Below are 22,086 nucleotides of genomic sequence, written 5' to 3'. Positions count from 1 at the left end.
CTAGGGTTAAGCACAAAAATCAATACTCGGATAATGAAATGAGTGGCTAAGCATTCACCAAGGTGAAGAGCACCTCCAACTCCTAGTGATCGCTGTAGAAACTTTGCCTCTACTGTAAATAAGACAACTTCTTTAACTGCCCTCATACAGATTCAGTTGCTTAACTTTTAGGGTTCAACTGTACATAAACCTAGATTGAAGGTGAAATCTTAGCCTCTTTGAAGTATTGACTCCAATACCCATTGGCTCCAATCGAGTCAAGATTTCACCAGAATGATGTCCAACAAACAAACACCCTGACTTGGAGTTCCAGCTTTTATGGAGCTGCAACCACTATGTTTATCCTCTGTAATCTGAAACTCCTGTGCAGAAAAGGACTTCATTCCCTGGAGTCTATGAATTAGACACAAATGCCTGAATTATCTGACCTCTCTCTTTTTGACCTTTTGGAACTATCTATATTGGAGAAATTGGAGAGGGTCCAGAGAAGAGCAACGAGAATGATTAAAGGTCTAGAGAACATGACCTATGAGGGAAGGCTGAAAGAATTAGGTTTGTTTAGTTTAGAAAAGAGAAGATTGAGGGGGGACATAATAGCAGTTTTCAGGTATCTAAAAGGGTGTCATAAGGAGAGAGAAAACTTGTTCATCTTGGCCTCTGGGGATAGAACAAGAAGCAATGGGCTTAAACTGCAGCAAGGGAGGTTTCGGTTGGACATTAGGAAAAATTTCCTGTCAGGGTGGTCAAACACTGGAATAAATTGCCCAGGGAGGTTGTGGAATCTCCATCTCTGGAGATATTTAAGAGTAGGTTAGATAAACATCTATCAGGGATGGTCTAGACAGTATTTGGTCCTGCCATGAGGGCCGGGGACTAGACTCGATGACCTCTCAAGGTCCCTTCCAGTCCTAGTATTCTATGATTCTATATATTTTAGAAATCTGCATCCGTCTGTCTCCATTCATGAGTCTGTTTGTACAGATCCAGACATTTTCTCAAAAATAGTTACCCTTTCACAGACATCACAAACTTGGATGAAGTGTCAAACCCTTTGACGACAGCAGGGATGGAGAACCGTTTTAGGGTCACATTCTGCTGATCCACAGAAAAATCAGTAAGCAAAAAAAAAAAAAAAAAAACCCTCACTGATGTGGCCCCCCGACTGAGAATGAGAAACACACTTCCCACATTCCTCTTGCACACCAGAGCCTGGGAGCGCTCAGACTAGTAGATTGTGTGTTCCACAGGTGAATGGTGAGGAGACTGGAGCACCAGCATGGGCTTCCCAATGTTGGGGGAGAACCCCCCGAACAGCGGGGGCCAGATCCAAGTAAACCAGAGCCACATCTGGCTCCCTAGCCTTAGATTCCCCACCCCTGGACTACAGTATCTCTATACAAGTGTGGAACACTGTTTCACTCAATAGGTTGACAAGATAACCTAGATTTTTTTCTTTTTCTCCCTCTCTCCCTCCCCCTCCCTCTCCACCTCACCTGGTTCAAAGTTATTTCTGAGCTAAACAGTCTCAGATATTTAGCACTGAATTCAATTTAAAAAGCTCTTGGGAGGGGGACAAATGAGGATAAGTGTTCAATAATTAACACCTCAAAAACACAATAATTTCAATAAAGCATGTAACATTTTCCTTTTATTTTCCAAAAGAAAAAAAATTGAGTTAAGGACCCAAGCAACGCCAGATAAATCTGTGAGAGTTTACATAAAGTTATTCAGTCACGGATATAAAACTTGCCAAAAACAGCTTTAACCAAGACATGTGCTGACAATAAGAAAAGTTAAGAGCCTGTTGTAGCCTAAAACTACTAAAATCAGAGAATGTTCCCTTTTAAATGATTTAAGGATGAACTGTACTAAGGAAATTCAGACTGACTCTTGGTTCAGAAATCCTTTCATTGTGCAAAAGAATTGTTAACAGGCCATGCATCTCAAAAGTATGATGTTTGAAGTTTTTTTATTTAACTTGCTTCTGTTTTAAAAACAATTGTGGCAACTTGCATGAGGATACTTCCACTACTGCTGTGATGGTTCTACAAATCAAAATATAGGCTACAAAAAAGGACTAAAATCAACTGAAGTTTTAAATAACATTTTGGAGAGCTCAGTGGATTACCTGCACTGGCCTCAGAGAGAATCAAGTTGGATTCCTTGTTCCTATCTAACCATGTCTTCGCAACTTTGACTCCTCCAAAAATTGAACAGTAGAAACAGAAGAGACATTCTGCCCGTACAGTTTACTTTTACTACAACCATACTCGCAAGGACTCAAACCAAGGGAGTGGCAAGAGAAGTAGGGCAAACTACATAAGTCTATGGACCCTCTTCTGAAAAGGAAATTAATTAAGCCGTTCTTAAACCTCAAAAGTAATTCCTATTTGTAAAAAACTGATCAGTAACTTTAAAAAAGCTTTACCTATAAAATGCCTACACACAAACAAACTACAGTAGGAGATGAATGATCAGGATGATTTGGGGGAAAACGAATTCTCCAATCAACTTCATCTTAGTAATAATGGATGTGAATTCAATTCAGAATTGAAGGGTGAATGTATATTTTTAAAATATATCTAACCAGTTTTAGATCAAAACTACCTGGTATTTAAGTGGGTAAAATATTACGTCTTATCAAGTGTCACATTGACCTACCTATTCCTGAATTCGCTCCAGTGATTATAACCACTTTTTCACTCAAATCACGACCCTGAAGGATTTCCATTGCAGTACTGTTTCCATCATATCTCTGCCTAGAAGTAGACTTCACTGGATTATCTTCAACTGTAAATGCCAGTCTGGGGTCAAGGTACGTAGTCCTTTTGTTTATATGGCTGTAAAAGTTGGAAAAAAAAACAGAAACAAGATTTCAAACTAATTTGTTTCTTCTATGCAGTGTTGGATGGATGCAAGCACTATGGAAACACAGAAATGTTGCAAATTTTCTATCAGTTTGTCTTGTTACTAACAGAACATGTGACTTGTTCTCTCCTTTTTAATCTCTGGCACAAAGACCTTTAAGAGTTATAACTTGTCAATACTTGAAACACTGCTGCAACTGCACTGCACTAGCTTTCAGCATAGGCACTACCTTCAAAAAAATGGGAAGCATTCTTGTATCACCTTAGGTAATCCATCTCCCCAAAAAGCAGCAGCTAGGTCTACAGAATTCTTCCATTGACCTAGCACTATCTACTCCAGGGTATATATAAGTATAGCAAATACATCCTTCACAGGTATACATTTTTCACACTCCTGAGCAGAGTTGACAACTCAAGTCGGACTTGAGTTCAAGTTGTGGGACTCAAGTTGCCTAGATGACTTGACTTGAGACTCAACTCAGGTTCATTGTTTGTGACTTGAGACTTGCTAATTTTGTTAAATTGACTTGGTGAAAAAATTGTCCGAAAATGCCAATATTGATGGCTTGTACAAAAGTGATTTGACATTTTTTAAATTAGGACTTGAGACTCGACTTGGGACTGGACTCGAAAGTGACTTTAGAGACTCGAGACTCGACATGGACTTGACAATGATGACTTGAAGACAACACTGCTCCTGAAAGACACAGTTATGCTCAGGGCTCAACAAATACACTCACCCGTGGTGAGCAGATTTTACCAGCTGGCGAGTGCAGGGGCAGACTGGCTCGGTGGGCCATTGTGATGGGCTGGCTGAAGCCCGCACTACGGGTGGCACGGCCCTATCCGATCCGCTGGCCGGTGGAGAAGAGGAGCACCACCAGGGAGGGGGAAGTGCAGCAATTCTTGCCACAGGGCTGCCTGTGTGCAGCTCTGGCGCGAGGAGGCGGGGCGTAAGCCAGAGGGCAGGACGCTGGCAGACACCAGGATTCTGGCATGACGTGGCCCTGCCGATTTTAAAGGGCCGTGACAGCTTGGCTCTCGCCGTGTGTCCCCGGTAGCTGGCTGCAGCGAGGCACAGCCAGGCCCCACCCTGCCCCGCCCCAGTCCCGCCACGGCCCTTTAAAATCGGCAAGAGAGACTGCTCCCTGTCGACTGCCCGGCTCGCTGCGCCCGCCCCGCGCCCCTTTGTCTCGGAGCCACCCGTTCCCTACGCTGCCTACTCCCCTGCACCCTAGGTCCCCTGCTCTCCCTCTTCCCTGCAACTCTCTGGCTCTGCACTGCCCTTGCACCTCACACCCTGCTCCTCCTGATCACTCCCCCCCCCCCAGCTCTGTGCTGCCCATTCCCTGCACTGCCCCTAGACCCTGATCCCTCTGTCCCTCCTGTTCTCTGCGTCCCAATCCCCGTGCCTCCACCGCATCCTGCACTCTGCTCTCCCCGATCCCTGCGTCCCTCTGATTCTGTGCGTCCTGTTCCCCGCGCCACCCCTGTACCTCCCCACTGTTCCCTGCACCCCTCTGTGTCTGTGCTGTCCCTGTACCCTGCTCCCTCTGTGGGTTGGGAGCGAGGGGTGCTTGTCCATGGGGAGGGGCTGGACAGGGCAGGGAAAAGGCTGCTGTCACCCAGCAGGGAGCGAAAGGGGGAGTTCACTTGAAGTGCCTTTGCCTTTATGCAAAAAAAGGGCAGACACCTGCAGGGGAGGGATCAGCACCAGAGGAGAGAGGCAGGGCAGGTGTGTAGAGGGAGGTTAGGAGAGGGGATGAGGAGGGGTAGCTCACATGATCAGAGTGGGGCTACTGGAGGAGTGGGCACAGGGGAGAGAAGGGCTGGTGGAGGGAGGCAGATCTCAGGAAGGCTGAAGACAAAGAGAAGGGCAGGAGTCAGGACAGCAGAGGAGGGTGAGGGGCTTGGGGGAAGCAGGCACCAGGGGAGCTGATGGAGCAACGGGAGGAGACATGGCAGCAGAGGGAAAAGGTAGAGGTTTATAAAATATTTAACAACAACTTGGGTGATATTTATTAATAACTTATTAGTAATTACTGTTCTTATTCTTATTAGAAATTTATGCCATTAAAAAAAAAAACACTTTTTTTGGGGGGGGGGAGGGTGGCAAGTTCCTTTTTTGTTTGGCGAGTAGGGTTTTCCATAATTTGTCGAGCCCTGGTTATGCTGATATAAATTCCCAGTGTAAACTGTATCCCACTGCTACTTGTCACACCCAGACAATGTGATCTTATGAGAGTTGTAGGGATACTCTTTTCTATAGATCTGTGGAAAGCAAGGGAACTTGTTTTCAATACTCAAACGTTTGTAATACAGTCATCTTTTGGCTGAAGTGAAATCTAGCTTTCCTTTTACTGCCGCAAGTTAGAAACCTTTAAGATCAGAGAATAGAAACTAATTAGCCAAGTGCCTATTCAGCCATTTATACTACTTCCCAATCCTCACCATCTCTTTCATGCTTGCTGTCTGCATTCTACTCTTCACAGACAGTCATTCCAAAATGTTTGCCTTTCTTTTAAGTGAACTTGCGAGTGTAACAGCAATACTTAGCACTTTAAAGACTAACAAGATGGTTTATTAGATGATGAGCTTTCGTGGGCCAGACCAACTTCCTCAGATCAAATAGTGGAAGAAAATAGTCACAACCATATATACCAAAGGATACAATTTAAAAAAATGAACACATATGAAAAGGACAAATCACATTTCAGAACAGGAGGGGGGAGGAAGGAAGGTAAGTGTCTGTGAATTGATATTAGAGGTGGGGAGAGTGGGATGTTTGTGAGTTAATGGTATCAGAGGTGATAATTGAGGAAGGTATCTTGGTAATGGGTAAGATAGTTTGAGTGTTTGTTCATTCCTTTTTGGAGGGTGTCGAATTTTAACATGAATGACAGTTCAGAGGATTCCCTTTCAAGTGCAGATGTAAAAGGTCTTTGTAGCAGAATGCAGGTGGTTAAGTCATTGAGAGAGTGTCCTTTCTGGTTAAAATGGCAAGAAACTGTTTTTTCTTTGTGATCTTGTCTGATATCTGTTGTGGGCATTAATCCTTTGGCGAAGTGTTCCCTTGCAACAAACCCCGTTGCCAGCTTTGTCCACATATTCATTCTGCTGATACCATTATTGGACCTAACCAAGTGAGTTATAAGATCAAGAACACATATTCCTGCGCATCCAGAAATATAATCTATGCTATCATGTGCCGAAAGTGTCCGTCTGTTATGTACATTGGACTCCCACATCCCCAGTTCCCTTCCATAACACTCCTGCACCTCCACACACCCCAACCCTGAGCCCCTCATACACTCCAACCCAGATTCCTGCACCCCCTCATCCCCAGTTCCCTGACATAAGATTGACAGAAGGCAGCCTGAATGTGTGCATGAAACTGGATTTGACCAGTTATGATGTTAACTTCAAAGAAATGTGTGAAAAGATGCAATAGCAGAAGTCCCATTAAATAAAATCTGTGAGTACAAGGTTTCATTTATGCTCTTATTAATCATGTCAGTTATCAATATTAAGTTGTATATTTTCAGTCATGCAAATGGGCATTCTTATACAGCTCTTTGTTGACCACTTGTTCTGAATTTGATATAGTTTGGCTCTTTGGTTTGAAAAGGTTGCTGACCCTGATCTATAAGGTACTTGGTGTTGCCATGAGTGCAGGGGACTGGACTTGACTTCTCAAGGTCCCTTCCAGTTCTAATAGTCTATGATTCTACGATTCAACATTAAACTGCATTTTCCTACCAACGCTTGGGAGTTATATTTCAGAAGCTTCCCTCATTCTTCCCTCTGTGCCAGACTCCATAGCCAGACCACATTTCCCATGATGCATCAAGCAGAAACTGATCAGAGGGAAATATACATTGATTTAGAGAGATGTAGTCCTCCCTGCAGCTCCCACTGGCCACAGTTCCCAGTCAATGGAAACCAATGAGCGAGTGCTGGGTGTGGGGGCAATGTGTCATCAGCCCACCTATTCATTTATGTTCTATGTATTCAAATACTTACTCCACAAAGTAGATTTGTCCGTTTTCATCTGTTTCTTGCTCCCACCCATATGGCAGATCTAGAATACAGAAAATCTCTCTCAAAGCAATTTCTACAGGAAGTTTGAACTCTTAGCCTTGCTAACTATGGGAAATAAATACAAGGATTTCCATCCCTAGTACTCCTACATGCTTGACTTTAACAATGAAACCAAGCTTACAAACAAGAATGGCTCACAAATCATCAAAATAAAGGAAAGAGTCTCAGATGAAAGGTCTAACATGCAGGACATATAGAACAACAAATATGGTGTGACATATGGTCATTACTAAAGGATACTGAGATGTTTGCAGAAGGCTCATAAACCTTTCACAAATTACTTTACTTGCAGTACAAACCCACAGGTTGATCCTGTCTCCTTATATGTTGCACATATCCCATGTAGCTAGGACAGAGCTAGTGTGAATGCATGGTCAAGTACAATGGCTATCAAAACACTGGATTCTACAATATTGTATATAATGCACAGTACATATCACAACATGGGAATAGGCACTAGTGTATGTATATTAGGAATGTGATACATTCAAGGAAAGAAGCAAGAAGATGTAAAACAGAATATTTTCCTACAAACCACAACATACCCATTAAAATGTTTAAAACAAGGAACTTTCCTGCTATTTCATAGAAGCTACTTGGCTGAAAATATCAGTTGTAATTCATCAGGGCGGTGACTGAAATATACCGAAAGTGTTCCAATTAGGTATGTGCGCATTTTGATACCATATTAAACATTGGCTGCACATGAACAGCCTATCCTTTTCCTTAGGCTTTAGAAATTTTATTGACACAATAAGTTGGATAAAAGATCAAATAAAAAATTCAAATTTAGTGATGGAGTCTAAGTCTGGCATGCCTATTTATAATGCTGTCTTCCCCATCGCCAGCCAAAATGTTACTAATACCCCTTTAATATTAGATTTGACTATTGAAAATGTTAATGTCATGCATCATTTACTCTTAATGAAGGACTATTCTTTTCTATGTACAACTTTGCCTCCTTTAAAAATGCAGTTTTTATTTATCCTCTACATTTATTGAAGCTTTCCCCTGACCAACAATCTTTTTGGTAAGCAAGAAGAGATCATAATAGAAAACAAGGGATTTTATTCTCTCCAGTGATAGAGATCTGCTCAACGCAAAAGGAAGGGAGGTATCAAGGGAGGGATGTTAGGGTATGTCTACACTACCACCCTAGTTCGAACTAGGGTGGTTAATGTAGGAAATCGAAGTTGCAAATGAAGCCTGGGATTTAAATATCCCGGGCGTCATTTGCATCTTGCCGGGCACCGCCATTTTTAAATCCCGGTAGTTCGGACTCCGTGCCAGCGGCTACACGCAGCACGGAGTAGGTAGTTTGAATTAGGCTAATTTGAACTACCGTTACACCTCGTTCCACGGTAACGGAAAGCCTAATTCGAACTACTTACTCCGTGCCATGTGTAGCCGTGGGCACGGAGTCCGAACTACCGGGGATTTAAAAATGGCGGAGCCCGGCAAGATGCAAATGAAGCCCGGGATATTTAAATCCCGGGCTTCATTTGCAACTTCGATTGCCTACATTAGCCACCCTACTTCAAACTAGAGTGGTAGTGTAGACATACCCTTAGATAGCATGCAATGAATAGTCATATAACCACATTGAATTTCAGCAGTTACGTGACTATTTGATCGTGGACGGGGCCGGCAGCCAGTGCATTCCCAGCCCCATCACCCCATGCTGCTGCCCCTATATCAGAGACAGCAGCACAGGATGGCAAATGTGAACTAGGCCACAGGGGGGAACCAGTTTAAAAAACAGCTTCCCATGCAGACCGGCTCCAGCCTGCCACTCTGCGCTGCTTCTCCTGCCCCCTCACCTGCTTTGATAGAGGCAGCAGTGTGGAGGAGAGGGGCAGTGTGTGAAGGCAGCAGCAGCTCCTACCTGACCTCCTCCGCTGCCTCTGTTGGAGGCAGTAAGAGGGGGGGCAGGAAGGTTCACAGAGCCAGCATGCATGAAGAGCTGTTTAAAAGCCTGCTCCCCACGCGTATCAGCTCCCGTCTGCCCCCTCAACCTCCACTCTGCTGTCTCTATCACAGGCAGAAGCATGGGGGTGGGGGAGGGCATGGGCTCCTGCCTCTCCCCGCTTGCTGCCTCTGACACAGAGGCAGTGGGGGAGGGGGGAATGTATGTAGTTGACAGGATTGACAGATAAGCCCAGGCTTATTGGTTAATCATGTAGTTATTTGCATGCTGACATCCCTAATCAAGGGGCCAGTTTGGAACTTGGAAGAAGGAATTCGCCTACATGAGAAGAACTTTCTGCTAGCTGAAATGACACTTACAGCCAAAACAAATGCTTTCTGTCACTTAAGTAGTGTAAAGGGGCCATAACACTATTTAAGAATCTTGCCCTAAGTCTCTGCATCCATTCCAAGGACAGGAAACAGAAGACTTTTGCACTTCTGCCTGTTCTTTGCCTGTATGTAGAAACAGTCATGCAAACTAAACATGCACAGACCCATTGCAAACATGGGGGGGCCCAGTTAATCAACAGTGCTTTGCTTATAAAATATAGCTCACAGGACTGGGGCCAAATTCAGCAAAAAACTTCCACCTAGATCCTCCATCCATTCTGATCATTACTTTGTTACAAAAGCACAACACAAACCTCCAGCAACGCGTTTTCTCTTTCCAGATTTAGGATGCTCCCACTGGGTTTTCTCTTCAAGATGACTGTTTAAAAAAAATTAAAAAAGACTATTAAAAAGTAGCTTAAAGATGCATTTCTAATGTTTACCTTCAAATACAATGTATCATCACAGCAGTGTCCCTCCTGCATTCCGAGTATAACTTTCTGTGGTGAAAAGCTTTTTGAGAAAAGAAATATATTCCACATAAACATTAATAGTAGCCCCTTGCTGTTTAAAAGTAGTTTCATCAGTGCTACGTAGGGTAACCAGATTCTATGGTGCTAGGCTTTTCTGAGCCACTACAATTCAAACACAAGTTTGGATCCAAAGTCTCATTACTCAAGCTAGCAGACAGCAAGCAATCCCTCTGGACGATTAAAGAGCAACATTAACAGGCTCAGAGATTGCATACTAAAAGGCTGATGATCTTAAGGGGGATCAGCATGAAACATGCAATTATGAATTGGATCCACAGTATTCCAATGGGAATATATTATCGAAAAGTTTGAAGTCACAAAAATCCCTTTCAAAGTTTTGCCCAAGTAATCTTCATATGTGAAAGATTTGGGATTAGGGCTGTTAAAGATCGGTTAATTGAATAGTCAATTAACCTTGTGAACTCTTATCAGTTACTCGACTATTCTATAGTGCCCGGGGGTGAGGCTGGCAGCCAGTGCAATCTGGCCTCACTCCCAAGGAGCCCTTTGCTAATCCGCGCTGTGAGAGGCACCAGGGTACCAGGCGGGAGCTGGTCCATGAGGAGAGCCAGTTTAGAAGCCAGCTCCCCTCGCGGACTGGCTGCCTGTCACCTCACATTGCTGCCTCTGACACAGGAAGGGAGAAGCTGAGCTCCCAGACCTGGTGCAAGCCAGAACTGAGCCGGCTGCTTGCTTGCCTGCCTGGTTGCTAATACACTTTAAATGCAGAGCCAGAGCAAGGGTAGGTCCTGGACCCAGCATGAGCCAAGAATGAGTAGGGATGCTGGCTAGTCTGCTAAAAATTTTACTAGCGGGAGGGTGAGGGGAAATGCGTGTAGTCTATAGCATTAACCTATAAGCTTTTGTGTATCCGTTAATCGATTACACTATTACATCCCTACTTGGGATGTCTGCCTTAGCAAGTGTAACTTAACAGAAGTTTACACAGCCCAAAAGAAGGAATACTACTTAGCTACAGGCCAGCAAACCACCAATTTATTCATTAATTCCGCGTTTCTAAAGCTGTGGGTCCTGACCCCCAGGGAGTCACGAGCAACTTAGAAAGGGGTCGTGGTATCACAAAGTTTGAGAAGCCCTGTAGTAATTGGTTCATTTAAACAGGCTCATAATGGCATCATCTCTCATCCATTCTATTCACTTGAAAAATAAATTTAACCACGGCTTTCTACATTTGAGCTCAGGTAAACAAGCAGGGCCAAATGAAGGCATATAGATTATAGACAAATGCTCAGGACCACCTCTGGGGAAGGGAAATCAAGGGGCCAACTGCCTCAGAGCCCAGCAATTCAAAGGGGCTCTTGGCCACTGCCATTGCAGCAGCATCAACTAGAGCCCTGTGCCTTTTAAACAGCTGCTGGAGCGCTGCACACTCCAGACAGTGAGAAGGGTTGAGGGGAAAGGCAATGCAATGCTCCAGGCAGTGCTGAGGGCTGCCTGGGGGCTAGCGTAGTGTACTCACTGAGATACTCAGGGCTGGCTGCCCTGTCCCTTCCAGGAGTGTGAAGCACGCTCCTCCCCTTCAACCTTGCCCAGGGGCCCATGGAGGCTGTTGGCACCCCTGTCCATGCTTAGAACACTAGCTTGTTATTGAATCAGAATCTCTTTTCATCTAAAAGAAAGTGCATTTCTAACGTTCATATCTGGGAAGAAAAACTTGTAAGCATGCCCCAAGAGTAACCACTGCAATGGTGCCTATTTCCAACTGTCTGCAGACTTGGGCAAAGGCTCTGTGAGGTAAAACTTGACTCTGCATCTCAAGGAGGTGTTGACCCACTGCTCTGGGGCACTCTGCAAACACCACTAGGGATGTTAAGAAGCAGGATATTTAACTAATCAAGTAGTAATAGAATTTTTATCGACTACTCAATTAGTCGATCGGCAGCCAGTTTAGTTCCAGCTTGCTCCGGCTCTGGGACCAAACCCCGCTGCAACTCTGCAATTTGAAAGGCAGGAGGAGCTGGGCAGCCTGCCCACCCCCTGGCTCCTTCTGAATTTTAAATAACAGACATGCAGCAGGGTTTGGTCCCAGACCAGCGCCATCAGGGACTGAACCAGACTGCCTGCTGCATCCTACTACATTTTAAATGCAGAGCCCGCTGCAGCCCCTGTCCATGGGGAGTCCCAGCGTTCAGATCCCTGTGGACAGGGGCTGTGACTGTGGACAGCCCCATAGCTCCCTCTTCCCTCCACTGCCTCTAATAGAGGCAGCAGAACTGGGGGGAGGCAGCACCACAGAGATGGTGCTGGGGAGAACCAGCTTGCAAGATGGCTCCCCACAGCACCAGCTCCTGCTTCCCCTTACTCCTTGCTACTTCCAATACATGCAGCAAGGCGGGGGGAGGGGGAGGAGGAATATAAGTAGCCCTTACATCCCTAAACACCACCCAAGCAGAATAAAAAGAGTAGGAAGGGTGAGGCCTGGATTAAGTTCTGCTGTTTCATCCCTAATACTACTTGTGCCTCTCAGTGGTAAAGAAGAAACCTTTTAATATCCCAGGAGAGAAAAAAAAAGGTGACCATTCTATTGCCCCTCACACTCTCCAAGTGGCTCCAGGGTTCCATTCACACACCATGGCTCCACCTCCCCCACACTCCAAGTAAGGTGGTTTGGCCATTATGCAGAGCTGGGGTTGGGAACACAGCCTATTATCTTTATCCAATCCTGGGTACAAGACATATTTTATTCCTCAAGAAATAAAGAAGTAAAGGTCAAACCAAAATTTTCCAACCCATTGTTTAACTAAAGAGCTTGAGAGAGAGAGAGAATCATAGAATCCTGGAGTTGGAAAAGACCACAGGAAGTCATCAGGTCCAGCCCCCTGCCCAAGGGAGGAGAAATCCCAACTAAATCAACCCAGCCAGGACTTTGTCAAGCCGAGACTTAAAAACCTCTATGGATAGAGATTCCACCACCTTCCTAGGTAACCCATTCCAGTGCTTCACCACCCTCCTAGGGAAATAGTTTTTTCTAATATCCAACCTACACTTCTCCCACTGTAACTTGAGACCATTGCTCCTTGTTCTGCAATCTGTCACAATTGAGAACAGCCTTTCTCCGTCCTCTTTGGAACCCCCCTTCAAGAAGTTGAAGGCTACTATCAAATCCCCCCTCACTTTCTCTTCTGCAGACTAAACAAACCCAAATCCCTCATAGGTCATGCGCTCCAGCCCCCTTATCATTTTGGTCGCCCTCCGCTGGACCCACTCCAATGCATCCACATCCTTTCTATACTGGGAAGCCCAGAACTGGACCCAATACTCCAGATATGCCCTCACCAGAGCCAAATAAAGAGGAATAATCGCTTTTCTGGATCTGCTGGCAGTGCTCCTCCTAATGCACCCTAATATGCCATTAGTCTTCTTGGCTACAAGGGCACATTGTTGACTCATATCCAGCTTCTCATCCACTGTAATCCCTACGTCCTTTTCTACTAAACTGCTACTTAAGACATTCGGTCTCCAGCCTGTAACAATGCTTGGGATTCTGTCCTTGTTGAACCTCATCAGATTACTTTTGGTCCAATCCCCTAATCTATCTAGGTCACTCTGGACCCTATCCCTGCCCTCTAGCATATCTACCTCTCCCCCTTTAGTGTCATCTGCAAACTTCCTGAGGGTGCAATCCATCCCTTCATCCAGGTCATTAATAAAGATGTTGAACAAAACTGGTCCAAGAACAGATCATTGGGGCACTCTGCTAAGAACCAACTACCAACCTGACATCAAGCCGTGGATTACTACCTGTTGGACCTGACAGTCTAGCCAGCTTTCTATTCATCTTATAGTCCACTTATCCAATCCATATTCCCTTAACTTGCTGGCAAGAATACTGTAGGAGACCTTATCAAAAGCTTTGCTAAGTCAAGGTATATCACATCCACCAACTTTCTCATATCCACAGAGCCTGTTACCTCATCATAGAAGCTAATCAGATTTGTCTTGCCCTTCATGAATCCATGTTGACTATTCATGATCACTTTCCCCTCTTCCAAGTGCTTCAAAATCGATTCCTTGAGGATTCCCTCCATTTTTCCAGGGACTGAAGTAAGGATGACTGGTCTGTAGTTCCCTGTATTGTCCTTCTTCCCTTTTTTAAAGATGGGCACTACATTTGCCTTTTTCTAATCATCCAGGATCTCTCCCGATCTCCACGAGTTTTCAAAGATAATGGCCAAAGGCTCCACAATGACTTTGCCAACTCCCTAAGTACCCTCAGATGCATTAAATCCGGGCCCATGGATTTGTGTATGTTTAACTTTTCTAAATAGTTCCCAACTTGTTCTTTCTCCACCAAAGGCCATGCACCTCCTTCCCATTCTGTGTTGCCTAGTGCATTTGTCTGGGAGCTGACCTTGTCTGTGAAGACAGAGGCAAAGAAAGCATTGAGTACTTCAGCTTTTCCCACATCATCTGTCACTAGGTTACCTCCCTCATCCAGTAAGGGCCCCACACCCTCTTATTGCTAACATTCCTGTAGAAATCTTTCTTGTTATCCTTCACTCCCTTGCTAGCTGCAATTCCAACTGCACCTTCACCTTCCTGATAACTCCTCTGCATTCTCGAGCAATATATTTATACTCCTCCCTAGTCATCACTCCAAGTTTCCACTTGTGTTTAAGCTCACCAAGAATGTCCCCGGTAAGCCAATCTGATCGCCTACCATATTTGCTTTTCTTGCTGCACATCGGGATGGTTTCTTTCTGTGCTTTCAGTAAGGCTTCTTTAAAATACTACCAGCTCTTCTGGATTCCTTTCCCCTTCATGTAAGCATCCCAGGGAATCCTGCTCATCAGTTCTCTGAGGGAGTCAAAGTCTGCTTTTCTCAAGTCCAGGGTGTGTATTTTGCTACTCTCCTTACTTCCTTTGGTCAGGATCCTGAAATCTACCATCTCATGATCACTGCTTCCCAGGTTGTCACCCACCTCTACTTCCCCTACTAGTTCCTTCCTGTTTGTGAGCAGCAGGTCAAGCTGCACATGGCCCCTGGTCAGTTCCTACAGGACTTGTACCAAGCAGTTCTCCAAAAACTTCCTGGATTGTCTGTGTATTGCTATATCAGTCTCCCAACAGATGTCAAGGTGATTAAAGTCGCCCATGAAAACCAAGACCTGAGATCTGGAAGCGTCTCTCAGTTGTCCAAAGAAAGTTTCGTCTACCTCATCCACCTGATCTTGCGGTCTATAGCAGACACCAACCACAACATCACCCCTGTTGCTTCCACCTATAAACTTAACCAACAGATTCTCAACAGTTTTTTCTCCATCTAAATACCAGAGCTCTGAGCAATCATACTGCTCTTACATAAAATGCAACTCCTCCTCCTTTTCTCCCCGCCTGTTCTTCCTGAACCGTTTATACCTTTCCATGGCAGTGCTCCAGTCATGTGAGTCATCCCACCAAGTCTCCGTTATTCCAATCTAATCATAGTTCTTCGATTGGGCCAGGGCTTCTAGTTCTTCCTGTCTGTTTCCCAGGGTTCTCGCATTAGTTTACAAACACCTTAGATAACAGTGGTCTACAATTTTTTAGAAGTCATCTGCTTCAGAGATAAAATGTGCTATTTATTATGTATTTTGTTGTACTGAATTCAAATATGACAATTAAAACAACTGATTGGCTACTGTTTCCAAGATATTTAAGTTTTTACATTTTACATCTATGTATATTGTGTAGACAGAGTTTTAATCATAAATTGTAAACCTAGGTCTTTTCATGTGTTTATGGTTGCTTTACATGATATTTCACCTGTCCTGTTTATGTAACACTTTAAAAATCAGCAAAAGGTTTATATAAATAACATTTATTATGAAACAAAAAGGCAAAAAACTATTATGTACATAGTTTAGTCCTATTCAGTGTCTACTCTGCGCTTCTTGCCTTGTCTCTTGTATTCATTAAATGGAGCATCTCTTGTCACTATCTAGCAATAGTCTGCAAGCATTGATGGGCTCCATTTGCCCTGATAGCGTTTCTCCATTGTTGCAACGTCCTGGTGAAATCACTCGTCGTGCTTGTCGCTCACTGCTCCGCAGTTCGGTGGAAAAAAAACTAGATGAGAGTGCAAAAAATGTATCTTTAGTGACATGTTGCAACCAAGGCTTTTGTATGTCTTGAGGAGGTTTTCCACCAACAACCTGTAGTTGCCTGCCTTGTTGTTTCCGAGAAAATGTATTGCCACTAATTGGAAGGCTTTCCATGCCACGCAGTGCATGGTCAAATGCATCATCTCGAAGAAGTTCAAGAATCTGAGGACCAACAAAGACACCTTCCTTTATCTTAGCTTCACTTAACCTTGGAAATTTTCCATGGAGGTACTTGAAAGCTGCTTGTGTTTTGTCCATAGCCTTGACAAAGTTCTTCATCAGACCCAGATTTATGTGTAAGGGTGGTAACAAAATCTTCCTTGATTCAACAAGTGGTGGATTCTGAACACTTTTCCTCCCAGGCTCCAATGACTGTCGGAGTGGTCAATCTATCTTGATGTACTGGGAATCTCTTGCACAACTATCCCTTTTGCAGAGAAAACAGCAGTACTTTGTGTATCCAGTCTGCAGACCAAGCAAGAGAGCAACAACCTTCAAATTGCCACAAAGCTGCCACTGATGTTGGTCATAGTTTATGCACCTCAAAAGTTGTTTCATGTTGTCATAGGTTTCCTTCCTATGGCCTGCATGACCAACTGGAATTGATGGCAAAACATTGCCATTATGCAACAAAACAGCTTTAAGACTCGTCTTCGATGAATCAATGAACAGTCTCCACTCATCTGGATCGTGAACGATGTTGAGGGCTGCCATCACACCATCGATGTTGTTGAAGGCTACAAGATCACCTTTCATGAAGAAGAATGGGACAAGAGCCTTTTGACAGTCACAGATCATGGAAACCCTAACATCACCTGCCAGGAGATTCCACTGCTGTAGTCTGGAGCCCAACAGCTCTGCCTTACTCTTGGGTAGTTCCAAATCCCTGACAAGGTCATTCACTTCACCTTGTGTTATGAGGTGGTTCAGAGGAGGAGGATGGGAGAAAATGTGGGTCCTGTGACATTGATGATTCAGGACCAGAAGTTTCATCCTCCTCCTCTTCTGACTCAAGTGAGAATGATTCTGGTGCATCAGGAACCGGCAGTCCTTCTCCGTGGGGTACTGAGTGTATAGCTGATGGACTGTTTGGATAATGCACAGTCCACTTTTTCTTCTTTGACTCACCTTTCCCATGTGGGAGGCACCATGCAGAAGTAACAATTGCTGGTATGATCTGTTGGCTCTCTCCAAATCATTGGCGCTACAAAAGGCATAGATTTCCTTTTCCTGTTCAAACACTGGCGAAGATTTGTTGCACAAGTGTTGCAGCATATTGGTGGGGCCCACCTCTTGTCCTGATCTCCAATTTTGCAGTCAAAATAAAGGTGATAGGCTTTCTTAACCATAGTGGTTATACTGCGCTTGTGTGATGCAAAAGTCACTTCACCACAAACATAGCAGAAGGTATCTGCACTGTTCACACAAGTACGAGGCATCTCTGCTCACTTTGGCTAAACAGAAATGTGTCCCATTGCAAAATCAAACACTGACAAATAAGAGAACGTGACACTGTACGATTTCCAGAGCTGATATAGGGCAATTTGTTCAGCAGAGTGATGTAAGCTTCGTTACGATGGCATCATCCATGACTTCTAGGAATAACATGATGCAATTCATATCATGTATGACACAATACCAGCTTCAGATTGCATCATTCATTGTTTTGCCTAAAAAGCAAGTATTGTCCAAACCCAGTCAGATTTATTCATAGATCCAAAGATGTATTTTAGTCATTTCTGGTTTAAATTGAGATCCCTTCCCTTTATAACTCACTTATCCTCCGCCATTCGCAAGTCAAGGGTCATATATACTGACCCAATAGCATATCTTGAAAACTAGAGCCAATCAACAATTTTAAGCATCATTTTCGTTCTCAGTGACCCAAAATTAGTAAAGTTTGACTACATTTATTTCAGAAGCATTTTGGCTGTAGAGCAGTGTAACCAGACGATCACCCTACCTTCTCAATCCAAACCAGGGGTCCTCCTTTGTTGCTCGTTCCTCCTTGTGATTCTTCCCGGTGTCCGACTTCCTCACTTACCTCAGGGTTTTGGACACCATCCCCCAAGGAACCTAGTTTAAAGCCCTCCTCACTAGGTTTGCAAGCCTGCCCACGAAGATGCTCTTTCCTCTCTTAGTTAGGTAGATCCCATCTCTTCTCAACAATCCTTGTGCCCAGAACAGAGTCCCATGGTTGAAGAAACCAAAGCCTTTTCTCTGACACCACCTGCGCAACCATGCATTTACTTCCTCAATTTGATGATCCCTAGCCAGACCTCGTCCATCCTTCTGGTTGAAGGAAAAGAACACCACTTGTGCTTCAAATACCTCGATCCTTCTTCCCAGCACTACATAATCTGCTGTGACCGCCTCAAGGTCATTCTTGGCCATATCTTTAGTTCCTACATGGAGAAGCAGGAAGAGGTAGAGATCTGAAGGCTTAATCACTTCCAGAAGACTCTGGGTCACATCCTGAATATGAACTCCTGGTAAGCAGCACACTTCTCGAGATTGCATGTCTGGACAGCAGATGGATGACATCACAGAAAGAAGGCCTTTACTACAATTACAAACCTAGGGTCTGTTTGATACTGCTGTACAAACAGATGATCAGAAAAACACATTTCAGTTCTACACTTTTTAGAATCCCTACACAGATGCCACTGTATACAGTGAATAAAATTTACAAACATTATCATGCATGCACATACTAGAAATATTGAAAATGTGATCACATGCACACAAGTGAATTATGGAATCAATATCATTGCTGACACCCATGTATGCAGAAGAATATTAGTTGACATTTCATATTGGTAAGTTACTAAAATACTTGGTCAAAACACATGCAGTTTATAGTTGTATGTTTCTGATAAAGGGAGAAAATACAAGTACATGTTAAAGTCACTGTCAGCAAAATAAACTGAAAGCAAAAACTGGAAATAAATAAAACCAAAGCCTGAAAAGAGAAATATAAGGATGCAGAGCCTTTAGATCTAGTTTCCTATACATGGAAAATGTAACACTTAATTCGAAAGTTAACCAGTTTTAAAAATAAAAGTATCAGAAACTAAATTATAATAGTTACAAATCAAACATTTTCTTAAAAAAAAAAGTCAGCTTCATTTGCAATGTCAGATTTTCGGCTTTAGGTATAAGTCTGCACAGCTCTACTGACTTAAATGGAACTAAGCTAATGGCAGCTAACAGACTGACTCACCGAATGAATTATTTTGCATACGGTAGGTTCATCAGTGGTTTAGCATATTGTTTTAATTATTGAAAAAAATAAAGTATGTGTATACACACACAGGCCTGATTTACAGTAAGGCTTCATCTTCACAGCAAGTTTTGACAAGGAAAATGTGCCTTTTGTTGATAAAACTGCACGAGGTACACACTGCAACTCGACTTCTGTTGCAGTAAACAGCCGTTTTCGTTGACAAAAAACTTCCAGCTCCACGAGGGACTTCTTTCTTTTCCCTTCCCTGTGTGGCCAACAAACATGCAGCATAGACACCTCAAAGCATTTTATCACTGATTCTGGTCTCCAGGAAATAGCCCACATGCAGCTGTTCTGGCCAGCAGTTTGAAGTCCACCACTCTGCAGCCAAGTGAGGGAGCTACCTGCTGTCCCACACCCTTGCAATCCTCAAGAAATTTAAATCCCATTTCCTGCTGCCTGAGCACCTGGATTCCACCCATCTCCCTCTGGGATAGCTCACTATACAGTGGTCACATGGCATTTTCCCAGGTGCCCAGGCCTGGCCATCATACCAAACGCTCCCCCACTTGGACAAGCACAGAGCTGTTAGACCGACAGAAGTCTGTTCAATCCCAGGTGTGAATGTCCTGTAGGAACTGGGACCCATATAGGCACACTTCTTGATCCCTGTGTGAAGAAGGATATGAGCGGCACACACCACGGTGCAGAGTAAAGATTAAAGAATTGAGACAAACCTATCATAAGGCTTGTGAAGGAAACTGATGCTCCAGCGCTTCACCAAAGACTTGCTGTTTCCTCAACAGTGACCCTACCTCCACTGCCCAGAGCTCTGTGGATACTTCAGAATGCACAGACGCAGTACGCAGAAGACCTAACCTGGCGGATAAAATTGTAGATGAAGAAGCTGAGGTAGAACCAGGGGTTCCCCAGGGCTGCCAAATACATTGCAGCACCATATTTTGTTTTCCACTGCTGATGGACGCAGCTGGTTTGAGCAATCGCTTTCCCGGGACCAGGTACCAGGGCAAGTGGCTATGGAGTGTAGGGCTGAGGGCATGGGAAAGTGGGAGTCTGGCTTTGTTTCTACAAGTTGCACGTATCCCTATGTAGCTAATCCATATGGCCAAGCAGGATGCTGATGCTTGCCATGATCTCAACGGAATCCTATGGAGAGAAGAGAGTTGGAAATGTTTTTTGGTGGGTGCTTATACATTTTCTGCAACAGATTCCATACCAGTGCAGCTTTGTCCCATCTGTCGTTGCAAGATACAATCCCATACCATTCATCAACCACTTGTACAAGACCCAAAGCTGAACATAGGTGAGCTGCATATGGAGCAGGGTGAAAGCCACAAGCCTGAAGTTGTGCCCTCGTTTCCTTGTTAACCCTGGGAGAGGTTTTCCAGGATGTTAATGCCACACTTCTTCACAGGCAGGTATTAAAACTACACAGGGTATTTTCTAACCCAGCTAGAATTTCTTTGGCCTGTATGCACAGCCATAGCCACCCGCAATCACCATGATTAGAGTGATTGCCAAGATGCATTCCTTGCAAGGTCAGCAACAAAGTGAGTGAAAATGTTGAGAAAGGGGTTTGTAAGTGAACTGTTACAGTGTAGGACTCGATGCTAACAGATTCCTTTTTTATGCACTGTGCTGAACAGCAGAGATCTTGACGGCCCTGCCACATACTGCATCAAAGAGACTGCAATAGAAAAGAAGTGCCCTAGAAAAAAAAAAAAACAGTGAGGATTTGGTTTGTGAAGCAGTAAATTAAATCAACAGGTGAGTGCAGACATCAGGAACAACACTTGGAAAGGGAGCTAAGGAACTGCAAGGACAAGTAGGCCTTCACCAGGCAAGCCACACAATGCACGATCAGAGTGATGGAAGAACAGAGGGAGATCCTCAAGTGTTTAGTGAAACAGCACAATGAGCCAACACAGACACACCCCTGCTAAACAAATTTACAAGTCTGTGTTCAGCAACCCACTCTACATCCTCACACTCGTTTTCCATCTCTGGGAGCACTCATTTTCTCATGGACTCCACCTCCTAGTCCAGCTTTGATTATGATAGCCAGACCTACACACTGTTTTGAGTTGTAATCCTTTGCCAGCACCTACCTGACCTGCTGTTGGGGATGCTTTATTGCAGTGTTTCTTAAACTGTGTTCCGGGGAACACCAGTATGCCATGAGCAGCTGCAGAGAACAACAGAGTTCAAAATGGCACCCTCCCCCCCCCCCCTTTTTTTTGGCTCAACAAAAAAATTGGTGTTCCTCATAAAAAAAAATTGTTTGGTGTTCCTCGGTCTTAAAAAGTTTAAGAAACACTGCTTTATTGCATTTTTGCACACTATTTTCTGATAAATAAAGGCACACTTATAATGGTTCTACATTTGTATGTATTGTTTAACAATCTCACTGTGATCCCAGGTGCAGGCTTTAAAACACGTACCCAGCTATGTGTTGGCCTGAGGCAGCATGGAAGCAAAAGCAGAAGATTATTTCAGTTCCCCCTCAAAGCCTAGCAGTTCTGACAGTTCTAGCATATGGCTGCTCAAACTCTGCAGCCAAGTGCTGTGCATCAGTGCTCTACTCCAAGCAAAGAATTCCTCCTTAGATTCCAACTATGCAAAGTGCAACAAGCTGTGATAACAATTGGAATATTGTCCTCTGTAAGGTCTAGCCTGCCACAGAGACACCTTCAGTCTCTCAAGGCACATTCAACCACCATGCGTCGTCTACTCAGACTGTTAAAATGCTCCTTGCTCCTGTCCACGTGCCCAGTGTACGGTTTCATGAGCCAACGTTGCAAGGGGTAAGCCGGGTCTCCCAGGATCAGTATGAGCATTTCCACATCCCTGATGTAATTTTGTGGTCTGGAAAGAAAGTCCCTGCCTGCAGCTTTCTGTACAGGCCAGTATTTCTGAAGATGTGTGCAGCATGCACC

At 44.2% G+C, this 22,086-nt stretch overlaps 1 protein-coding gene across 2 annotated transcripts in view; it reads right to left on the bottom strand.

Moving 5' to 3' along the window:
- Positions 1–22,086, bottom strand: part of WWOX (WW domain containing oxidoreductase) — a 793,519-nt gene that overhangs the window by 765,391 nt on the left and 6,042 nt on the right. For both annotated transcript variants that reach the window (XM_089781511.1, XM_075940019.2), the window contains exons 2-4: positions 9,581–9,645; positions 6,891–6,948; positions 2,662–2,840 (exon numbers count right to left, since the gene is read on the bottom strand). In XM_089781511.1, coding sequence (XP_089637637.1) covers positions 2,662–2,840; positions 6,891–6,948; positions 9,581–9,645 — 302 coding nt within the window. The remainder of the gene's footprint in view (positions 1–2,661; positions 2,841–6,890; positions 6,949–9,580; positions 9,646–22,086) is intronic.

The sequence above is a fragment of the Pelodiscus sinensis genome, chromosome 12, assembly GCF_052426305.1.
Source record: "Pelodiscus sinensis isolate ZL-2025 chromosome 12, ASM5242630v1, whole genome shotgun sequence".
NCBI classification, from domain to species: domain Eukaryota; kingdom Metazoa; phylum Chordata; order Testudines; family Trionychidae; genus Pelodiscus; species Pelodiscus sinensis.
The sequence above is the reverse complement of the archived record's forward strand: the minus strand, read 5'-3'. Positions and strand labels throughout refer to the sequence as shown.